This window comes from Eleutherodactylus coqui, chromosome 2, assembly GCF_035609145.1.
Source record: "Eleutherodactylus coqui strain aEleCoq1 chromosome 2, aEleCoq1.hap1, whole genome shotgun sequence".
In the NCBI taxonomy this organism is placed as follows: domain Eukaryota; kingdom Metazoa; phylum Chordata; class Amphibia; order Anura; family Eleutherodactylidae; genus Eleutherodactylus; species Eleutherodactylus coqui.
The window spans coordinates 216,251,892-216,274,752 of NC_089838.1; the positions used below are offsets into that span (position 1 = coordinate 216,251,892).

The 22,861-nt window shown below is 47.0% G+C and overlaps 1 protein-coding gene across 2 annotated transcripts in view; it reads left to right on the plus strand.

Moving 5' to 3' along the window:
* SHF (Src homology 2 domain containing F) overlaps positions 1-22,861 on the plus strand; it is a 317,699-nt gene that overhangs the window by 65,875 nt on the left and 228,963 nt on the right. For both annotated transcript variants that reach the window (XM_066592477.1, XM_066592478.1), the window contains exon 2: positions 10,102-10,231. In XM_066592477.1, coding sequence (XP_066448574.1) covers positions 10,102-10,231 — 130 coding nt within the window. The remainder of the gene's footprint in view (positions 1-10,101; positions 10,232-22,861) is intronic.

Genomic DNA, 22,861 nt, shown 5'->3' on the forward strand with positions numbered 1-22,861 from the left:
GGGAGTACGTAGCCGATCGCACGACCGTCCTCCGTGACGCCTCTGCCCCCTACAACTACTGGGTGTCGAAGCTGGACACGTGGCCTGAACTCGCGCTGTATGCCCTGGAGGTGCTTGCTTGTCCTGCGGCTAGCGTCTTGTCAGAGAGTGTGTTTAGTGTGGCTGGGGGAATCATCACGGATAAGCATACCCACCTGTCAACCGACAGTGCCGACAGGCTTACACTCATCAAGATGAACAAAGCCTGGATTTCCCCAGACTTCTCTTCTTCACCAGCGGACAGCAGCGATACCTAAGCAATAGAGATGAGCGAACGTGCTCGGCCACGCCCCTTTTTCGCCCGAATACCGCGATTTCCGAGTACTTCCGTACTCGGGCGAAAAAATTCGGGGGGCGCTGTGGCGGCACGGGGGGTAGCAGTGGGGAGTGGGGGGGGAGAGGGAGAGAGAGGGCTCCCCCCTGTTCCCCGCTGCTACCCCCCGCACCGCCACGCCTCTCCCCGCCCCCCGGCGCCCCCCGAATCTTTTCACCCGAGTACTGAAATACTCGAAAATGGCGGTACTCGGGTGCGTAAGTACTCGAAACGAGTACGTTCGCTCATCTCTACTAAGCAATACGTAGTCTGCACCCGCGGATGGAAGCATCGTTCTCTATCACCATCAAAAACGGGGACCTTTTTGCTTCATCAATCTGTGTATAATATTCCTCCTCCTCCTCCTGAAACCTCACATAGTCACGCCGAACGGGCAATTTTTCTTAGGCCCACAAGGCTCAGTCATATAATTTTTCTAAACAATTTTTATAAGTTTCAATGCTCTTTAAAGCGTTGAAACTTTCACCTCAACCAATTTTTATTTTAACTGGGCTGCCTCCAGGCCTAGTTACCAATTAAGCCACATTAACCAAAGCGATTAATAGATTTCACCTGCCCTCTTGGTTGGGCATGGGCAATTTTGCTCGGGTACATTAGTACTGTTGGTACACCAATTTTTGGGGGCCCTCGCCTACAGTGTAATCAAATGAATTTTTAGCCCACCTGCATTACAGCTGACGTTACATCAGCTGTGTTGGGCACTGCAATGGGATATATTTATGTACCGCTGGTGGGTTGCAGGGAGCCACCCATGCCATGGGTCCACAGGGAGTTGTAACTGCATGTGTCCACTTCTAAAGAACCCCAGTCTGACTGGGGCATGCAGTGTGGGCCGATGCCCACCTGCATTAAGCACGACATTACCTCAGCTGTGATGGGCAATGCAATGGGATATATTTATGTACCGCCGGTGGGTTCCAGGGAGCCACCCATGCTGTGGGTCCACAGGGAGTTGTAACTGCATGTGTCCACTTCTAAAGAACCCCAGTCTGACTGGGGCATGCAGTGTGGGCCGAAGCCCACCTGCATTAAGCACGACATTACCTCAGCTGTGTTGGGCACTGCAATGGGATATATTTATGTACCGCCGGTGGCTTCCTGGCACCCACCCATGCTGTGGGTCCACAGGGAGTTGTAACTGCATGTGTCTACTTATAAAGAATCCCAGTCTGACTGGGGCATGCAGTGTGGGCCGAAGCCCACCTGCATTTAATCGGACGTTACCTCAGCTGTGATGGGCACTGCAATGGGATACATTAATGTACAGCCGGTGGGTTCCAGGGAGCCACCCATGCTGTGGGTGCACACGGAATTCCCATTGCGGAGTTGTACCTGCCTGTGACTATTTATAAAAAACCGCGGTCTGACTGGGGCATGCAGACACCTTGACAGAATGAATAGTGTGTGGCACATAGGTTCCCCATTGCTATGCCCACGTGTGCAGCTCCTGATGGAGGTGGCACAGGATTGGATTTCTCATTGCTTCTGTACAGCATTGTGGGCTATTGCCCCGCCCCTTTTAAAGAGGGTCGCTGCCTAGCCGTGCCAACCCTCTGCAGTGTGTGCCTGCGGTTCCTCCTCATGGCAGACACACTTATAAATAGACATGAGGGTGGCGTGGCATGAGGGCAGCTGAAGGCTGGGCAGGGACAGTTTTGTGTGTGCTGTGGACACTGGGTCATGGGGGGGGGGGGGGGCGGTTGGGCAGCATGTAACCCAGGAGAAGTGGCAGCGGAGTGTCATGCAGGCAGTGATTGTACTTTGTTGGAGGTAGTGTGGTGCTTAGCTAAGGTATGCATTGCTAATGAGGGCTTTTCAGAAGTAAAAGTTGTTGGGAGGGGGGGGGGGCACTCTTGCCGCTATTGTGGCTTAATAGTGGGACCTGGGAACTTGAGATGCAGCCCAACATGTAGCCCCTCGCCTGCCCTATCCGTTTCTGTGTCGTTCCAATCACTTTCTTGAATTGCCCAGATTTTCACAAATGAAAACCTTAGCGAGCATCGGCGATATACAAAAATGCTCGGGTCGCCCATTGACTTCAATGGGGTTCGTTACTCGAAACGAACCCTCGAGCATCGCAAAAAGTTCGTCCCGAGTAACGAGCACCCGAGCATTTTGGTGCTCGCTCATCTCTAATTAGATTGTATTGAATTAGTATCATGGCAGATTGTATTAAGGCCCATTTAGACACAACGATTATTGGTCAAGGTTCACTCAAAGCCGTCTATTGAGCGATAATTGCTGTGTGTAAACGTGCGCCTATCGTGCAGTTTTCGTTACGTAATTCGTTCATTGTTGTCTTTCAGTCCGCTTAAAATCCATCGTTCGGCAATTTGTTTAGTTTGAATGACATTTGTTTAGCCGCCCAGCGATTTAATGGCAGTGTTTAATCGTTTGGGGCGTACATTTAGCCAGCTAAAGGCAGAGCAATTGGCTGTCGGGAGGACAAAGCTTCGATTTTTAACACAGTGCTCAACCATTGGCCGTGCCATTGTGACGTACCCTACAAGCAGCAACCAAGACCATTGAAAAATGAATTCTCCTTTTTAAATGAACGTGCGAAGGTCTCAGATTTACGGATTACTTTTATTTAGGCTCGCGCTAATTTTGTTACTAGATTTCAGGTCACTAATGGGTCAATACACAAAACTCCATGTATTTTTGACATGGATGACAAAGAGATTTACATTCCAATGACAAAAATACCACCTAGTTTTTTTTCAGGAAGATAAGCGCACCCATGATTTTCACGAGCTGATACAAAGAAGCTCTTTTATTCCCTTAACTAAATGCACGCGCCTTTCAAACAAAGTAATCTAACGAATAGAAATAAGCGAGTATACTCGCTAAGGCACATTACTCGAGCGAGTAGTGCTTTAGCCGAGTATCTCCCCACTCGTCTCTAAAGATTCGGGACCGGCGCGGATGCCAGGTGAGTTGCGGTGGGGGGGGGGGGGGGGTGAGAGGGAGAGAGAGGTCTCCTCTCCCTTCCTCCCCGCCCCCCCCCCCCCCCTCCCGCTCCCCGCCAGCCCCTGAATCTTTAGAGACGAGCTGGGAGATACTCTGCTAAGGCACTACTCGCTCGAGTAATGTACCTTAGTGAGTATACTCGCTCATCTCTACTAACGAATTAAATGCTCGGCTGCTATGTCCATTTTCCAATGATTTTCACTAGGTTAGAGCGTCCGTCTTCAAAAGCACAACCATCGCTCACTTTTGAACGTTATAATGAATTTTGAGCGATAATCGTTGTGTCTAAATGGCCCCTAACTGAATGCAATTCAAGAGAAGTCAAGACTTGGACACCTCTGTAAATGATGTAAAAGAAATTTGCATTAATTTCTTTACAGGCCATAAATTCAATTTATCCATACAATGAAAAAAAAAAGTCCTCTAATGGCTGAGAGGGTTAATCTCTAAGTGATTTTCATATACAAAGGAGTCTCCTTTAAGAAGATAACAGGGCTGCAATTAAATCAGGGGGTTATATTTTCCTCATATCCCCAGGGCAAACATATCAGCTTGCTGACGTTTAGGAAGTCTAGCTGATTTTTAGAATTTAAAGGTTTAAAGGGGTGGTCTCGCGAAACCAAGTGGGGTTATACACTTCCGTATGGCCATATTAATGCACTTTGTAATGTACATTGTGCATTAAATATGAGCCATACAGAAGTTATTCCACTTACCTGCTCCGTTGCTAGCGTCCTCGTCTCCATGGTTCCGTCTAAATTCGCTGGCAGCTTGCTTTTTTAGACGCGCTTGCGCAGTCCGGTCTTCTCCATTCAGCACGAGCCGCTTCAGTGTGCTCCCCGCTACAGCTCTTCTGCGCATGCGCAGACGAGCTGTCACTGCTCGGGAGCGCGCTGAAGCGGCCATTCTGCACCATCCTCTGTTAGAGGAAGGTGCAGAAACTGGAGCTGCCCAGCGGAGAAGACCAGCCCAGCCGCCCCGAGAAGCCTCCCAGGTAAGTGATGGGTCGGGGGGGGGGCTGCCGCTGCGCCGGGCTGCGCCGGGGGGGGCTGCCGCTGCGCCGGGCTGCGCCGGGGGGGCTGTCGCTAGGCCGGGGGGGCTGTCGCTGCGCCGGGGGAGCTAGCGCTAGGCCGGGGGGGCTGTCGCTGCGATGGGGGGGGCTGTCGCTAGGCCGGGGGGGCTGTCGCTGCGATGGGGGGGGCTGTCGCTAGGCCGGGGGAGCTAGCGCTAGGCCGGGGGGGCTGTCGCTGCGATGGGGGGGGCTGTCGCTAGGCCGGGGGGGCTGTCGCTGCGATGGGGGGGGCTGTCGCTAGGCCGGGGGAGCTAGCGCTAGGCCGGGGGGGCTGTCGCTGCGATGGGGGGGGCTGTCGCTAGGCCGGGGGAGCTAGCGCTAGGCCGGGGGGGCTGTCGCTGCGATGGGGGGGGCTGTCGCTAGGCCGGGGGGCTGTCGCTAGGCCGGGGGGGCTGTCGCTGCGATGGGGGGGGCTGTCGCTAGGCCGGGGGGGCTGTCGCTAGGCCGGGGGGGCTGTCGCTAGGCCGGGGGAGCTAGCGCTAGGCCGGGGGGGCTGTCGCTAGGCCGGGGGAGCTAGCGCTAGGCCGGGGGGGCTGTCGCTGCGCCGGGGGAGCTAGCGCTAGGCCGGGGGGGCTGTCGCTAGGCCGGGGGGGCTGTCGCTGCGCCGGGGGAACTAGCGCTGGGGAGCCGGGGGCTAGCGCCGGTTACCTGCTGTCTGGTCGGCGGCTGCGGGGCGTCTGGTCGGCGGCTGCGATGCGTCCGGTTGCCATGGAGACACAGCTGGCAGCGTCTCGGGAGCGCGCACGTCGGGCTGCAGCGAGCGACTGGGAAAGAGCCGGCGGCCATCTTGAGGAAACTTTTATAACTTGCTGAAACGCTGGAACGGTAAGTACGAACCAGCTAGAAATGTCATTTACAGGGGGGCTTAGTAATGTGTGTTTAATGGGGGGGACTGGGCAAAAAAAAAAATTAACTGCTTCCTCGAGACATCTCCTTTAATAGACTTCAAGAAAATCCTAGACCTTTATTAAAATGTCATTTTAGTGCCACCAATTTTGAGTCTGTGGAAGCTGACATGTCTGCTGGGGAAGTGACAGCTCCTTTGTTTCTTACCTTTTACAAATGAATGTTCTTTGTAACTGTCTGGCAGTAATGCAGCAGCACAAGAACAAACTATTTCCATCTCAAATGGGTACACCCACCGTTAAATGAAAGAACCAAATAATGAGGCCGTGTTCAAAGAAAATACAATGGGATAATATTTATATTATGTATCCACAACCATTTGTAGATATGTCTTGTAGAACAGAAGGAATGTATGTAAGGGTGTTTGGAAAAGTATGAGAACATTAGAGTAAAATGGCACATACTGAGCTATTGTAGGCTGGCTATGTATGCCATTTTTGGTTATCAACTCTACAGCCAGTACTCGCTACGTATGGAGCCGGGTTCATATGCAACAAGTACTGGCTGTCTTTGACAGTCTACACCTGCCTGCAACAGCTATAATCAAAGGTAACATAGCTGTTAACCCTCAAGTACTGCTCTCCATTCTGACAGCTGCATTTAAATGTCCTGATCGATCTGGATTTAAATGCCTTAAAGTTACACTCTACAAAGAGATCACGAGGGTGCAATCTGGGCATCATGGCACCCTTGGCCCTTCTGAAGGCCTCCATGGTTGCCACAATTGTTTGCCTATTAAGATGTATAGAGACATAGAGTTGGAAAGTACTTCCAGGAGTATTCTAATCCAACCCCCTGCTCGGTGCAGGATTTATTAAATCATCCCAGACTTGCGTCTCTCCAGCCTCTGTTTGAAGGCTTCCATTGAAGGAGAACTCACCACCTCCTATGGCAACCTGTTCCACTCATTGATCACCCTCCCTGTCAGAAAGTTTTTTATAATATCCAATCTTGTCTCCTCCCTTTCAGTTTTATCCCATTGCTTCTAGATTTTCCTTGTACAAATGAGAATAGGGCTGATCCCTCTGCACTGTGACAGCCCTTCAGATATTTGTAGATCGTTATTAAGTCGCTTATCAGCCTTTTTTAAAAGCTAAACATTCCCAGATCCTTTAACTGTTCCTCATAGGACATGGTCTGCAGATCAATCACCATTTTGGTAACTCTTCTCTGAACTTGCTCCAGTTTGTAGATGTGTTTTTTGTAAATCTGGGGTCCCAGAACTGGACACAGTATTCCAGATGAGGTCTGACTAAGGAAGAGTAGAGGGGAATAATTACCTTACAGGATATAGACTCTATTCTTCTCTTAATACATCCCAGAATTGTGTTTGCCTTTTTGGCTGCTGCATCACATTGTTGACTCATGTTCAGTCTTGCATCTATTAGTATATCCAAGTCTTTTTTACATGTGCTGATGCTTTGCCTAATTCCTCTCATTCTCTGTGCTTTTTTCATTTTTCTTGCCCAGATATAGGACTTTGCATTTCTCCTTGTTAAATACAATTCTGTTAGTCACCGCCCACTGTTCAAGCTTTTCTAGATCTTTTTGAATACTCTCTCCCTCTTCTCCAGTGTTAGCCATACCTCCTAGATTTGTATGATTGCCAAATTTGATCAGTTTCCCCACAATTCCCTCCTCTAGATCATTTATAAAAATGTTGAACACTGGGCAACGCGTACCTGTGGCCTATTTGCCTATTAAGACATTTTAATAGGATGTTTCTTAAAATACAGTCCAATGCAAAAGTATTGTATTATACTATATAAGTGATCAAATGATCGCAAGTTCAAGTGCCTTATAGATACGGAAAAAATGAAATAATTACAAAAAAAACCCTCTACTTTTCCCAGTCGTCACATCAAAAAAAGAGAAAAGAAAACAAAAATGTAAAAATTGCTATGGCTACGTCAGTGAAGGTCGAATTTATTAAAGCATCACATTATTAATCCTGCATGGCGAACGCTGTCAGAAAAAAGTATACATCACCAGAAATGTCACCCCATTTCCAAGAAAATGTAAATTAATAAAGTATCCCAAAATGGTACCTATAAAAACTTCAGGTCATACCACAAAAACAAGTCCATACGTAGCTAGTTTGCTGGTAAAATAAAAAAGCTAGGATTTTTTAGAAGTGGTGATACCAGAATGGCAGAATCTGACCTGGACATAGGTCAATGACCTTTGGTCATGAATTGGTTAAGTAAACCTATGTTACATTAGCCATTATTTATTGCATACCTTGTGTATGTAGGCATTCCAAAAAAACATCTATCTGGGATGATTTAGTGAATCCTGCATTGAGCACGGAATTGGACCCGATCACCCTGGAGGTCCCTTCCAACCAGACCAATAACCCCTTTAGTGGCACGCCCGGAAAATCTCCGGGGCTTGCTGCACTGACCATGCAGTTAAACTCCGGAAGATTTCCGTGGACAGCTCTAGTGCTGAAATGCTAGCCAGGACACACCGTTAATGTGCAACTGCACACGTTTGCCACTTCGAATTACCTCAGGAAAATGTCCGGGACTTGCTGCGCTGACATGGTAATAATAAACTTGCCACGGAAGGGGTTAAGGTCCCTTCCTTCCAATTAGACATTGTGATGGTGCAGGTTACATGCTATGAGGTGGGTTATGTGCATTTTTTGTTGAAACTCGCCACGCATTTGCCATGTCTACCATTGCTGGAAAATTTTAGTTTTATTACCCCTCCCCTTTTTTTACAATTTACATTTTATGCTTAAACTTTGGAACAAATGTTCTAAATCAACGCTATTTTGCTTCTCTAACCAACCTTTCTCATGCTTCCATTTTATTAGCTATTTGTCATGTGAGTCCTTGAAAGATGATTTTGGTAGAAAAGCTTGACATTTAAAGTTAATTACCGTTCTGTGATTGCTAAGTGTTGAATCTATTTAATATTATTTTTTCTGCTGCTCTGAGCTCATTGAAGAATGACAGTGGCTTGTGTCACCGACCCTTCATTCTATTGCTCTATGCCTCAGTGATCAATTAGGACTGTATGCTATCACTGCTCACAGCTGCATAAAATCATTTTACTAAATAACAAAGGCAATAGAAACCAGTTAGATTGTCGCAGAATGTATTTGTGTGACTTATAACTACAATTCATTCTGTTGCCGTTTTTGTGTTTTCCATTTAACCTGCATTGAGGAGCGGAGTATTACTGTGTGAGAGGCACAATGATAAGCCAGACATGCTTCACATATCTGAGATTTTCCAGCCCCTAGTCTATCTATCCTGATAAGCATAGACATATTTCCTAATGTCCTAGTGATTCTAGCTGGATGGATAGCACCAGTCTAGTGTATGAACTGCTTTTTACAAAATGTTTGATTATTTTTGTGTAAAATATGGTTAGCTCTTCTGAGATTTTATGTTCTAAGTTTCTCAAGCAAAATCAAGAATTTTTGCTTTTTCAGCTGCTATGTTCTGCATAGTTCTGTTGTATACAAAATTGGGTCTGGACTCACTAGCTGGGCCAACCTAGTTCTAAATTGCAATGTCTCCCGGAAGGTTAGAAATTATAATTTTAATGTTCACCTTTTTAAAAGTGGTATTCTGTGATATTTGTAACTTTTTCTATTGATGACTGACTACTAGAGATGAGCGAGCATACTCGCTAAGGGCAATTGCTCGAGTGAGCATTGCCCTTAGCGAGTACCTGCCTGCTCGAGAGACAAGGTTCGGGTGCTGGCGCGGGGGAGCGGTGAGGAGCGGCAGTCAGTGGGGGGGAGAGAGAGATCTCCCCTCCGTTCCTCCTGCTCTCCCCCGCAGCTCCCCCGCCTGTCGCCGGCACCCGAACCTTGTCTCTCAAGCTGGCAGGTACTTGCTAAGGGCAATGCTCGCTCGAGCAATTGCCCTTAGCGAGTATGTTCGCTCATCACTACTGACTACTGATGACCGTTCCTCCTGCTCTCCCCCGCAGCTCCCCCGCCTGTCGCCGGCACCCGAACCTTGTCTCTCAAGCTGGCAGGTACTTGCTAAGGGCAATGCTCGCTCGAGCAATTGCCCTTAGCGAGTATGTTCGCTCATCACTACTGACTACTGATGACTGTTACCATGGAGGCACACTGTTGTGTGTGTGTGTGTGTGTGTATAGGAAATGTAGAAACAAAAAATAGGACTTTTTCATCAAGACCTATTCACTTTAAATGCAAAAGGCATCACAGCCGCAGGAGAATTGCTTATTATTAAAGATGAGCGAGCGTACTTGCTAAGGCAAACTACTCGAGCGAGTAGTGCCTTATGCAAGTACCTGCCCGGTCGTCTCTAAAGATTCGGGTGCCGGCGGGGGAGAGCGGTGAGTTGCGGGAGAGAGCAGGGGGAGAGAGTGAGAGAGATCCCCCTCCCCCCGGTCCTCCCTGCTCTCCCCCGCCACTCCCCGCCCCCCGAATCTTTAGAGACGAGTGGGCAGGTACTCGCATAAGGCACTACTCGCTCGAGTAGTTTGCCTTAGCGAGTACGCTCGCTCATCTCTACTTATTATAGCAACGTTTTCACTGATTTGACTCCTAGTTAAAATATAGCTTTTAATAGTAACTAATAAAAAATATCCCCACAGAGACAGAACACATATATTTGTTGTTAAAACACCATAATCTACCAATTCCTTAAATGTTGAATACGCCAGACTCTTAGTTCTTAGCACTAGAATTGTTCTACAACTACTAAACTGTAAGTCTTAAAAAAACTAGGTAACAGATAAACCTCTGAAAGCAGGTCTAAATGTTAAAATTCCCTTCCTTTTCTCTTAGGTAATCATTCTTGAAGACTATGCAGACCCATTTGACGCTAAACAAGGCCCAGGAAGCCAGACAACTGCAGAAATAGTGACTGAGAATGATGGCTATATGGAGCCGTATGAAGCTCAGAAAATGATGGCAGGTAAGCAAATCTGCTGATACTACTTGTGGCTTTATGTATATTTATGCTCGGTGCCTATGTGATGTCACACATCATTTCTGTCAATGTTCAACATGCAGTAGACAAATGTAAACTAGGCACGTATGAATTATTTCAATAGGAATATTAAACCTTTGACAGTAAAGGTTGGAAAAGACAAATTGGTTAAAATGACTTGTTCATATTTAATTACATGATGCACTAAAAAGTTTCTTACAGATATTTTTAATCCTTGTAGAGGCTGAAATATAGAATTGCTAAAACTGCCTTCCTATCCTATCTCACAGGAGCTTAGATAGTGCAAGGTTAAAAGCTTTCCTCTTGTAAAATGCTTAAGATCTGGAATAAATTGGTTTAATTATTAATGGCTTGATGGTCCTTAGTGTCATTTACATTCATAAATGAAAATATCTTGTATAAACACTGCTGTAGAATGCAGCGCTTACACTGAATACGGTAATATAGTGTGTTACCATGTATTTTTTAAGTTGGTGTTATTACCTTGTCTTTCATTTTAATGTCCAATTTATGTTTTTATAAGCCCCAGGAAAACTAAATAAATTGGTTCTCCTCTACCGGCTGACCATTTTTGTGTATAAGTAGTGTTTTTTTTCAAATACCATGTATATAAAGGTTTGCTGAATGTGTAGCTTTTGCTTTTTGGTGTCAAGATTTTATCTGCATTACTTTTCGTTGTGGCTCATTATATGCTTGTCTAGAGAAATGTAACATGTTATATATAAAAGTGATACATAAATATCAAATAGTCTTATTAAAGGGATAAGAGTGGTTTTACTTCTGTGTCGGAGGTTTCTCTGCCAGTCCAGCTCAAAATACCGGAAGAAAAAGCTCTGCATGTAGCGCTTTTTCTTCCGTCTTAAAGCTGAGCAGCCAGCTGGACACCAAATGGACCACATTATAGACAACGGGGTCTGTTCGGTGCTGTATAGTTCTTTCCAGAGACTGAGCCATTTAGCCACAGGGATTTTCCTTTCCTGCTCCCCAAATGAAGCGGATGCAGTTTTGAAACTACCATAAGGCTGGGTTCACACGGGATGGATTTTCTGTGGAAATTCCGTGCAGAATTTCTGTGTGGCAAAACTGCTCACGGCTCCTAATCCCGGGATTAGCCAACCATGTGGAAGAGATTTTGCAAAAATCTTGTCCACACGAGGCGGCCAATCCATCGCGGCAAAGCCAGGCGCAAACCAGCAATGTGGTGCGGAATTGACAGACGCAGAATGTCAATTCTTTTTTTTTTTTTTTTTCCCCATTGCGGCCTCACTCCTCTCTATGGGGAAAGAAAGCTGCAACAGAATGCCACTGGCCGAACCGCTTCAAAACCCACGGTGAAATGCCACAGGTTTAGAAGCTGCGGCACTCCCGCGGAAATCTCGTGGCTTTTCGGTGCGTCCAAGTCGTGGGATTTCCATCCCGTGGGACCCCAGCCTAAGAATGCTGATCTGTTGGCCAGATTAGAGAGTGGCTATAAAGCACATTTCCAGATCCCTCTAGAGTATCACCCATGAACAGGTGTTATGAACAGCCCAAGGACTTCAATGCAGACTGTACAGCACTTCCATTACCCTGTGGTGGTGCTGCTGGGAAACTGAACACTTGGCAGTTTTGCCCACAAATTCTAGTTAGTCAGAGTCTCTGTAAATGGACACCTTAAACGTTATATCCAACTTCGTAAATAATTATTTTGAATGATCCAATATTCCGAAAACAAAATATGAATCAACTTTGCAAATTGCCCTAATTAACAAATGCAAATATGTTTGTGTGAATATGGCCTTAAAGGGGTTTTGTCATTAGAAAAAAAAAATCAATACTTACCTCTTCCTCCCCAGTCTTCTAATTGCATCATCTCTCCACCGATCATCTTCTGGTTCCTCTAGGTCTCCTGTTTTGGAGCGTCCATTCTCTGCATTCTCCTTTCTGCAGGTCAGTGTACGTTATGTCACTAGTGAAGTAGCATTCCCTGCCTAGCATGCGCACTGTCTCGCCGCCAGTATTCACATACTATTTCTCGTCCGTATCTGTGGGGGCCACAGCCTAGACCATGGGATATAGCCACTGCCCCAGGAGGCGACACTAAGCAAAAAAGTGTTAGCGCCTCCCCCCTGGCTATATCCCCCCTGCAGGCACTCAACTAATTAGTCTTTAGCTTAGTGTCTGCTAGGAGGCAGACGTGGCTATTCGCGGGAATCCGGGGAGTCGGGGCTTTTCCCTGGCTCTACTGGCCTCCCGGGGGAGACGCAGGCAAGGGGTGTCTCCACCACTTCTGCGGCGTCTCACACAGTGAAGAAAAAGGGGCCCGACCCTGCAATGCGCATTGGCGTCGGTTACCCGCCAGCCATAGGGCTCCCCCTCCCTGGAGTAGCACAGTGTCTTACCAGTGACGCATAGGGGGCAGCACTGCTGGAGACAGGTCGACGTGCGGACAGGCTGTGGCTTCCCTGACGACGGAAGGTACCTCAGGGAGGACGCGGGCTGGGCAGGCCACTTCCGGGCGCGGCGCTCCGGGGGGGCAGGGCGCCGACGCTGGGCCAGAAAACGTCACTTCCGGATCGCGGGCGGACTTCCGGGGCAAGCCACGCCCCCTCCGACCGCGGCATACTTAAAAGAAGCAGCCAGGCAGAGAAATGACCGCTCTCAGCAGCAAGACACTCCGTTTGTCTGGCACTACTGAGCCCAGCACTGTGCGCAGCTTTCGGCTCGCAGCACACAGCAGCATCCAGCATCCAGCCCTTATACGGCCATGCAGACTTTTGGCTACAAAGTGAGCACCCGGACAGCAGCAGCACCTCCTGTAACGGGCACCAGCAGCTGTAGCAGCACCGCAGTAGTTTCTGCCACACACCTGCCGGGTCACCAACGCTACTATCTCCGTGTGGTGGACCCACGTCGACTCCTGACGGCCTTCAAGCTTCAGGACCAGAGGCTCCAGCTGGACCAGGGGAACCGCTCTAACAGCTGCTAAACCGGGTAAGCCCTGCCAAGGCAGCACTTTGTGGTGTCTCCCCTCCCCCTCTCCGGTCCCCCCTGCAGGTACTCCTGTCGCAGTACGTAGCATCCCCTAACCTGTTGCCATGTTTGACCCTAGATCAGAGGGTTCCAGCCTGGCCAAGGGGAGGGTGAAGCATTACGCTTGGACAGCTTGCAGCGTTAAGTTTGCCTGCGGTCAAGTCGACCCCCGCTGCACTAAGTGTACCACGGCACGCGCGGTTCCAGGGATCCCGGTGCCCCCCGGCGCCCCTGTGGAGCCAGGGCCCGAACCCCAATGGGCGAGGTCCTTGGCCGCTGCCGTCTCCGGCCTTGCCACATCTTCTGTGGCGATTTTATGCCGGTTAGAATCCAGCTCGGAAGTTTCCTCTTCGGAATATGCGCGCGGGAGGGCACGCAAAAGAAGGAGGTCCCGCAGCAGCGAGGACACCTCCCGTAAATCGCGCCATACCAGGAGGTCGTGTAGACCCTCCAAGTCCAGGCGGTTTCGCAAGTCCAGAGTGCCTGCCACTCCAGAAGGAGTAGCCAACCTACAATTGGCAGTGGAAAATCTTCTGGCACAGGGAATTGTAAAACCAGTGCCAGGGGCGCAAGAGAAGCAAGGGTTCTACTCAAACCTTTTTCTGGTGCCCAAAACAGACGGCAGGGTCAGGCCAGTACTAGATTTAAGGAGACTGAATCAATTCATCAAAACAAAGAATTTCCGGATGGAGTCGATCAGATCCGTGATGGCCTCCATGCAGCCGGGGGAATTATTGTCCTCAATAGACATCAAGGACGCTTACCTTCATATTCCGATTCGGGAAGCACACCAAAAATTTCTTCGTTTCGAGACGCAGGGAAGGCATTTTCAATTCACGGCTCTGCCATTCGGCCTGTCAACTTCTCCAAGAGTCTTTACGAAAGTACTAGCAGCAGTGATGGCACTACTCCATGCAAAGGGCATAGCGGCCATACCATACCTGGACGATGTGCTAGTAAAAGCACCGCCACGGGCCGGCAACATCAGGAGTCTACGTGTCACGATGGAAACTTTAGAAGAATTTGGCTGGATAATAAACCGCGAAAAATCGTGCCTAATACCAGCACAACGGTTGGAGTTCTTAGGCATGATATTCGACAACAGCCAGCACGGAGTGCTACTACCCCAAACAAAGGTAGACCAGCTTCTACACGGTGTTCGGTCTCTAATGCAGAAGAGAACTCTAACCATCAGACACTGTATGAGTATTCTGGGTCAGATGGTAGCAGCCTTCGAGGCGGTCCCCTTTGCCGAATTTCGGTCAAGGATGCTACAACATCTGACATTGTCCCGCTGGAACAGGTCCACACTGACTCTGGAACAACGAATCCGGATAACCCCTCAAGTCCAGGATGCGTTGAAGTGGTGGTTGAAACCAGGGAGGCTTCAGGCGGGACGGCCTTTGGGTCCAAAACGATGGGTAGTATTGACGACGGACGCCAGCCACTCAAGCTGGGGCGGAACACTAGGGGGCCAGTCAGTTCAGGGAGTTTGGTCTCGGAGAGAAACAAGATTGCATATCAATGTCCATTGAATTACGGGCCATTTACCTGACTCTCCGGCACTTCGGGTCCAGTCTCAAAAAGAAGGATGTGCGCATCCAGACGGACAACAGCACAGCGGTGGCCTATGTCAACCATCAAGGGGGCACACAGAGCGCGTCAGTAATGAACGAAGTAGCTTGCATACAGACGTGGGCAGAGAATCATCTGAGCTCAATATCAGCAGTCTACATTCCCGGAGTAGACAACTGGGTGGCAAATTACCTAAGTCGGGAAACGGTGGATCCCGGCGAATGGGGGTTGCACCCAGAAGTATTCCGGACAATATGTCTGAAATGGGGTACACCGGACGTGGACCTCATGGCGTCCAGACTGAATTACAAAATTCTTCCATTTGTGGCCTGAGCACGGGATCCGCAAGCGGCAGCAACGGACGCACTGACCATCCCGTGGGGAGCATACAAACTTCTGTACGTATTTCCACCAATCCCCCTCATACCAAGAATCCTGTGGAAAATCAGACAGGAAATGCGACCAGCGATATTAATTAGCGCCAGATTGGCCAAGAAGAAGCTGGTACGCGGCCATCATAGAAATGTTGACCGACACACCATGGCACCTACCGGATCGAAGAGACCTGCTATCCCAAGGGCCTTTGCTACACCCGGATTCCTGGTCTCTACATTTGACAGCCTGGCCGTTGAAACCGAGGTGTTAAGAAGAAAAGTTTACTTGGAGAAGGGGGTTCAGACAATGATACGGGCCAGGAAACCAGCCTCGTCGGCTATTTATTACAGAGTCTGGAAGCGTTTCTTCACCTGGTGTGAGGAGCGGCGAGTGCAGCCGATGCAATTTTCAGTGGCCAGAATACTGGCATTCTTACAATCGGGTCTCGAAATAGGATTAAGGGTAGGCTCGCTAAGGGGGCAGGTGTCAGCACTGACGGTGCTGTTTCAGAGGCCAATTGCAAACAGAATGGCTGTGCGTACATTCCTTCAGGGAGTCGCCCATACGACACCCCCGTTGAAACCCCCGGTTCAAGCATGGGATCTTAATCTCGTGTTGGAGGCTATGACAGACCAACCGTTTGAGCCGCTGAAGGAGATTCCTATGCGACCGCTGACCTGGAAGGTAGTATTCCTCGTCGCTATTACCTCTATTCATAGGGTCTCGGAGCTGGCGGCCTTGTCTATACAGACCCCCTATATGACTTTCCACCAAGATAAAGTGGTACTGAGACCATCACCAAAGTTTCTACCTAAAGTAGTCTTGGAGTTTCACATCAATGAAGAAATTGTCTTGCCTTTTTTTCTGTCCAACGCCAGTACACACGAGGGAAAAAACGCTGCAGCACCTGGACTTGGTAAGGGCGCTGAAGATTTAGGTAAAAAGAACCAAAGAATTCCATAAAACTGACACCCTCTTCGTGATTCCGGAGGGGGCCCGGAGGGGCTCGGCAGCCTCAAAGGTCACCCTATCTAAGTGGATAAGGTCCTTAATAACAGAGGCTTATCGCACCTCAGGACGCACGCCACCATTTCGGCTTACGGCCCACTCCACGCGGGTGGTAGGGGCCTCCTGGGTGGTCCGGCACGGAGCCTCGGCGCTTCAGGTGTGTAAGGCAGCCACCTGGACTTCCTTACATATGTTTTCAAAGTTTTATAAGGTCCACATATCTGCATCATCGGACGCCGCGCTCAGCCGGAAGATCTTGCAGGCGGCGGTCCTTTGAACCACACGGTCAAACTTTAAATGCCCACCCAATATATATTTTCGGGACTGCTTGTGGACGTCCCATGGTCTAGGCTGTGGCCCCCAATGATACGGACGAGAAACAGATATTTGTGGTATAACTTACCGTAAAATCTCTTTCTCGTCATGTTCATTGGGGGCCACAGCACCCACCCCTTGTTTATTTAAGTGGTTGCTGGAACTTTTTGTTCTTCGGTCATTTTTTTTGCAGAGAATTATGCCAAACTATGTATTTTGGTATGTATAAAACATACTATGTATAATCGTACTCCCACTGGCTTCCTACTGCTTGCAGACAGACTAATTAGCTGAGTGCCTGCAGGGGGGATATAGCCAGGGGGGAGGAGCTAACCATTTTTTGCTTAGTGTCGCCTCCTAGGGCAGTGGCTATATCCCATGGTCTAGGCTGTGGCCCCCAATGAACGCGCCGAGAAAGAGATTTTACGGTAAGTTATACCAAAAATATCTGTTTTCGTGAGGCACAGCACATGCGCAGTCTCGGAAAGAACAGGGCATAGGAGACAGCATTACCTGCTAGGCAGTGAGCGCTACATCACTAGTGATGTAGGGTACATTAACTTGCAAAAAGAGAATCCTGGCAATGGACGCTTCGTCACAGGAAGAAGAAGAATCGGATGGCCAGAGGTGACTGAGGGGACTGCAGGAGCCAGGAGAAGATGTGGTTAGAAGACCAACAGGGAGGAATAGGTAAGTATTGATTTTTTATTTTTTTTTTTTATTTATTTTTATTTCTTAATCACAGAACCTCCTTAAGACTTTGGTGTCACAAAGACAAATTTATATTACATAAGAGATTAAAGAACATTACCATGTCACTAGTCATGTCACTATTTTTTCATGTCATAATCCCAGTTTTGTCAGCATGGACATTCCTTAAAGGGGTTGTCCCGAGGCAGCAAGTGGGTCTATACACTTCTGTATGGCCATAATAATGCACTTTGTAATATACATTGTGCATTAATTATGAGCCATACAGAAGTTATAAAAAGTTTTATACTTACCTGCTCCGTTGCTAGCGTCCTCGTCTCCATGGTGCCGACTAATTTTTGGCCTCCGATGGCCAAATTAGCCGCGCTTGCGCAGTCCGGGTCTTCAGCAGTCTTCTATGGAGCCGCTCGTGCCAGAGAGCGGCTCCGTGTAGCTCCGCCCCGTCACGTGCCGATTCCAGCCAATCAGGAGGCTGGAATCGGCAGTGGACCGCACAGAAGAGCTGCGGTCCATGGAGACAGAGGATCCCGGCGGCCATCTTCAGCAGGTGAGTATGAAGACGCCGGACCGCCGGGATTCAGGTAAGCGCTGTGCGGGTGGTTTTTTTAACCCCTGCATCGGGGTTGTCTCGCGCCGAACGGGGGGGGGGTTTAAAAAAAAAAAAACCCGTTTCGGCGCGGGACATCTCCTTTAATGTTAAAGTAGGTATCCCACAATCTGGTGAGCTACTGCCCCCTCATAACTTTACAAAATATAGAGAAATGTACTATAATAGGTTCACTGTCTAGATTTATTCTCTCCCTCCAGTTTCTCTCTTAACCATTCTGTTTCCATAGAGAAAGCAGGGCGGTGACTGCTCTTTCATTCTGCAAAACTATATTTTGCACAAGCCCCTTTTTGTCGTCTTGTGGATCCCTACAAAGTTATCTTTCATCTCAATAACATGGAGGTGTAAATCACTGACAAGTGACCATGTTCTGCACTATTTAGTGGATCAGAGCTGCTCTTACAGTAACTGATTAACTTTTTTTTTCTTGACACGGAGTGCTGTGCTATCTCTTTACTCCCCTTGGTGTGGCTGCACATCACCAGGATCATCCTCAGCAGTTCTGACTATATTAGACAAGTGCCTTGGAGTACCAGGCACATGCTCACCCACTCCAAGCGAGAACCGGCAAACCGCACATGCCTAGGCCACATGGTGCTATACAGCGAGTGGTCTGTAAGTGTGCATGCTCCACCTGACATACATAGAACCACTGAAGGACTTCTCTAGCACTTACAGGGTGTAAGCTAATGCTTTGCATTTGGTACATTTGGGGATTATTTTGGGAAAAAACTTTATTTATGTAAAATTATTTTTGGCAACAGTGTTTATTTTCCTTATCGGGATTGATTCGATCATGTTTATAATTCTAGGAATGCCTCTTTTAAGGCCCCCTGTCCACGGCATAGCATTGCTATGGAAAGCGCTGGCACCTGTCCACGAGCGGAGAATCATTGCGATTCTCTGCTCGCGGCGGGCAATTTGCAGCATGCTGCAAATTGCCCCTATTCTCCGCGGTCAGCCTATCTATTAGATAGGGCTGACCGGCGGAGATTTGGTGGCGGCTCCTGCTACCGGGTGGCGGAGCTTCGCCGCGGGATACCGCATCGCCCGTGGACAGCCGGCCTAATTCTAGAGATTAGTAAATCATTAAAAATCCCATTAAGTGTGTCAATCAGGCCAAGTCATTGAGTAGTTTCATTCTGTTGAACATGTTTTACTAATTCTAATAGTATCTTTATTAGTTGAGTTATAACAGGAATTACTAGGTTTAATCATGCCTAGAAAATAGTGAAGATTACATGTTGTATCAAAAGTTGATAGACATTAGAATAAACCTTTGAAATTTAGGACTGGAGATAAGAAACACGAGATTGGTGATAGCTTTGCTTTATATTGTGTTGGGAAGAAATGTTTTCCCAATTAGAAGAATCACCTCCTCCTCTCCTGCACGGATTAATAAGGGGATTGCTCTGAGCTGTCCTGTGCTTCCCCTGTTGTATTATGTAAACTTCTATAACATTTCAGCTTTCAATTAGTTTAATATATCTTCTGAGAATCCCTTTACTGTCCATTTTCTCTTTCTAATTAGAGTGCCCTCAGCATTTGCTGGACTTGTTAACTCTTCAGTTGGGTAGTCTGTCACCTCCAAAATGTGCTGTTCTGCTGAATAGTAAGAGGACTCCAGCTGTGCTCAGAATTAGCAATATCTCTGGATACTTACAAAGCAAAATGTGCCTCTGCTGAACAGTAGGTTTACAGAGTAATAACTAATTTGATGGATTACACAGTGACAGTAAAATAGAGTGGTGACTTTAATATTAGATCGCACTTCCTAAGGTCTATTAAAATGAATCCACACTAGTTTATCAGGATCAGTCTTGGATTCATTAACTACTATTGATTACTCAAGATTGCTCTTCAATTTTTGGCTGACGGCTTTAATTTATTTGGAACCTCTCACACTGGACGGAATATTCCGAAACAACATTGCAGAATTTGCCATCCCTGAGTTCCACACCAAAATCCACACTGCTAAATACAGAATTTTTAGTAGGAACCTGCTATTTTCAATTCTGCACGTTAGTTTTGGTGTTGAATATTCCGCAGTAGAGCATATTTCACAACACTATTGCGGAATATTCCATCCTATTTGAAAGGCCATTATGTTCTGATTTGCGAGATTTCCTTGAATCTTAAACTCACATTGTGCACTGAACCTTTCTGATGTATAGCAAGGGAGGCATATCAAAGCTCCTTTCTAGATTTATAGTTGGGTGATACAAGATTTCATAGTCATTAAAGGGGTTGTCCAAGATATTTTTTGTTAAAACCAGGTCCCCCTTGGCAAAAAAAGAAGTTAATACTCCTCTCTCCTGGCTTCCCATAAGTCCCTGCTGGCATCTGCGGGTCTCCCCTGTGACATATTGTTTACAGGCTGCAGCTGCCTGTGTATGGAACATCACAGGCTGCTGCAGCCAATCACAAAGCTCAGTGATAGAGCACTGGTCTCTGTGATTGGCTGCAGCAGCCTGTGACATTGTGTACACAGGCTGCTGCAGCCTGTAGACAATATGTTACAGAGGAGACCGGAGCTGCCTACAGGGACTTGTGGGGAGGCAGGGGAGATGAGTATTAATTGGTTTATTTATTTTTTTTTGCAAGGGGGGACGTGGTTTCAAAAAAAAAAAAATTCTCAAGACAACCCCTTAAAGACTTTACGGTATAATGTACTTCTATTACAAATAACTGTTTGAAATAACAAAATCCATTGGGTGGCTAGACTGTCTTAAATTTTGTTATATAAATGTAGACTTTATGCACTTACAGATTTCTCTTGTATGGATCCATAATATGGCACCCGCACCCTGCTATAGGCCTATACTTTACCCATGTATGCCACTCACTTTTTACTTTATGCAAAGGTGCATAGAGGTTCTTTTGGAACCTTTTAGAAATGATGGCATGTCTAATCGCATTCTACATTACAGGCATTAGTGTCTCATGCAGGTAGCACATGGAATGTCCACAGATCCATAATACAGAGTCATGGGGACGTAATGTCTTGCCATACAGGTTTAGGTTTTGCCATATCCATGACCGCTACACATAATACCAAATCTTGCTTTGAAATATGGACATTAACGTTTAATTTTTACTATAGCTTTAAACATAATTTATGGAAAGGCATCCAGACACATGTGAAGTAGAATTCAAGTATTAATCAGAATGCCCTATACCAGGATTCTGCTGCTCTTTATTTTGTAACCCCTTTGAGGATTTGGATAATATCCCATTAACACAAAATCATGTGTATATATAGAAACTTGTTATCCACAACCAATAAAGTAAGATGCACGTATCAACAGATATTCAGAGCATCTTTATAACCATGATGATATTGCCACTACACCACCAGATATAAAAACAAGTCTGTACAGCAATATGCTGTTGGCATCAGAAGTGAGTTTTAAGGTACCTGTACGTGGAACAACTGGCATAAGTGCCTGACAGCTGTAATAGTCTTTCAGAGAAGGGAGGCAGGGAGGTCCAGAAATCTCTTGTAGATGCCCGCCTCCATTCACACAAAGATTGAATGACTCCTGTTTAAAATGGAACAACTGCTCAGTGTAATGAGCAGAAACAGAACGACTGACTACTACTGAGCGAATTCTCTCTCAGTGCCATGTCGAGGACTATGTGTACATGGGCCGACAGTCGTCCATACTTGTTCGTTTGAGTGATTATTTGGGCGACTATTGATCCGTGTAAAAGTACCTTTTAGTCAGGAAAACTATTTTACAGGGAATGTTGTGCCACAATATTTATTAGCCAGCAATGCAGCCTAAGAATATTAACAGTGATCACGGCTGTCTTCCTGTACTTCACCTGAATGTATAGACAAAAAAGAAGTTCAATTTATGAATAACTTTACACTGTCCATTTTATAGGTTAATACTCAAAGTGGGCCCCTTGTGCAAGACCAGTAAATGGGTTCCCTGATTTCAAGCTGGTAATTTGCTGACAGAGTGGTAGCTATAGGCAACTTTATTAATGGCTCCTCAGAAAATAGATGTGATCTAATACAGAGAATGAACCACTATTATTTTGGCTGCAGGACTTCCTGTTAAGTTGCACAGTTTGCATGTATAAATGTACGCTTCTGTTTTAATACTGGCAAACAAAGAAGGCTACCAGAAGTTCTATGTTATATTTTATAACTGTCCTGCTAGTGGTGCGTAAAATGGGCAGTGGTATATTGGAGATGGGATTTAAAGGGGTTGTCTCGCGAAAGCAAGTGGTGTTCAGCGCTTCTGTATGGCCATATTACTGCACTTTGTAATGTACATCGTGCATTAAATATGAGCCATACAGAAGTTATTCACTTACCTGCTCCGTTGCTAGCGTCCCTGTCTCCATGGATCCGTCTAATTCTGCTGTCTTCTGGCGTTTTTAGACACGCTTGCACAGAAGGGTCTTCTGGCTTCTCTTCGGTCCGGCACGAGCGGCGTTCTGGCTCCGCCCCCTTCTACGCGTCATTGCGTAGCTCCGCCCCGTCACATGTGCCGATTCCAGCCAATCAGGAGGCTGGAATCGGCAATGGAACGCACAGAGCCCATGGTGCACCATGGGAGAAAACAGCAGTGCATCCCTGGGAAAGGACCGGCGGCCATCTTGGGGAGAAGATCTTTTAAAGTTCATATTTTGTCGGAATCAGTGAGTAGCAAGCGGCTTAAAAACCGCTTTAAATTGCTATTTTATGCCAGGGGGGGTGACAGGGGGAATGGGGTAATGTAAAATTTTGATGTTTGCCGCGAGACAACCCCTTTAATAATTCTAAAAATCTTTAATTTGTTTATAAATTATTAATTGTGCCAAATAATGACCACGAGAACAATCAATTTCTAATAAATATGTTGGCTATAAATATATTTTAAATGTGTAGCTATAGCAGTCTGTATACCGATAAGGTAGACAATTACTGCACAAAATGTTTTATCAAAAAATCTGGATAAAAAATTTAGTGTGCCTGAAACACGATATGTTCCAAA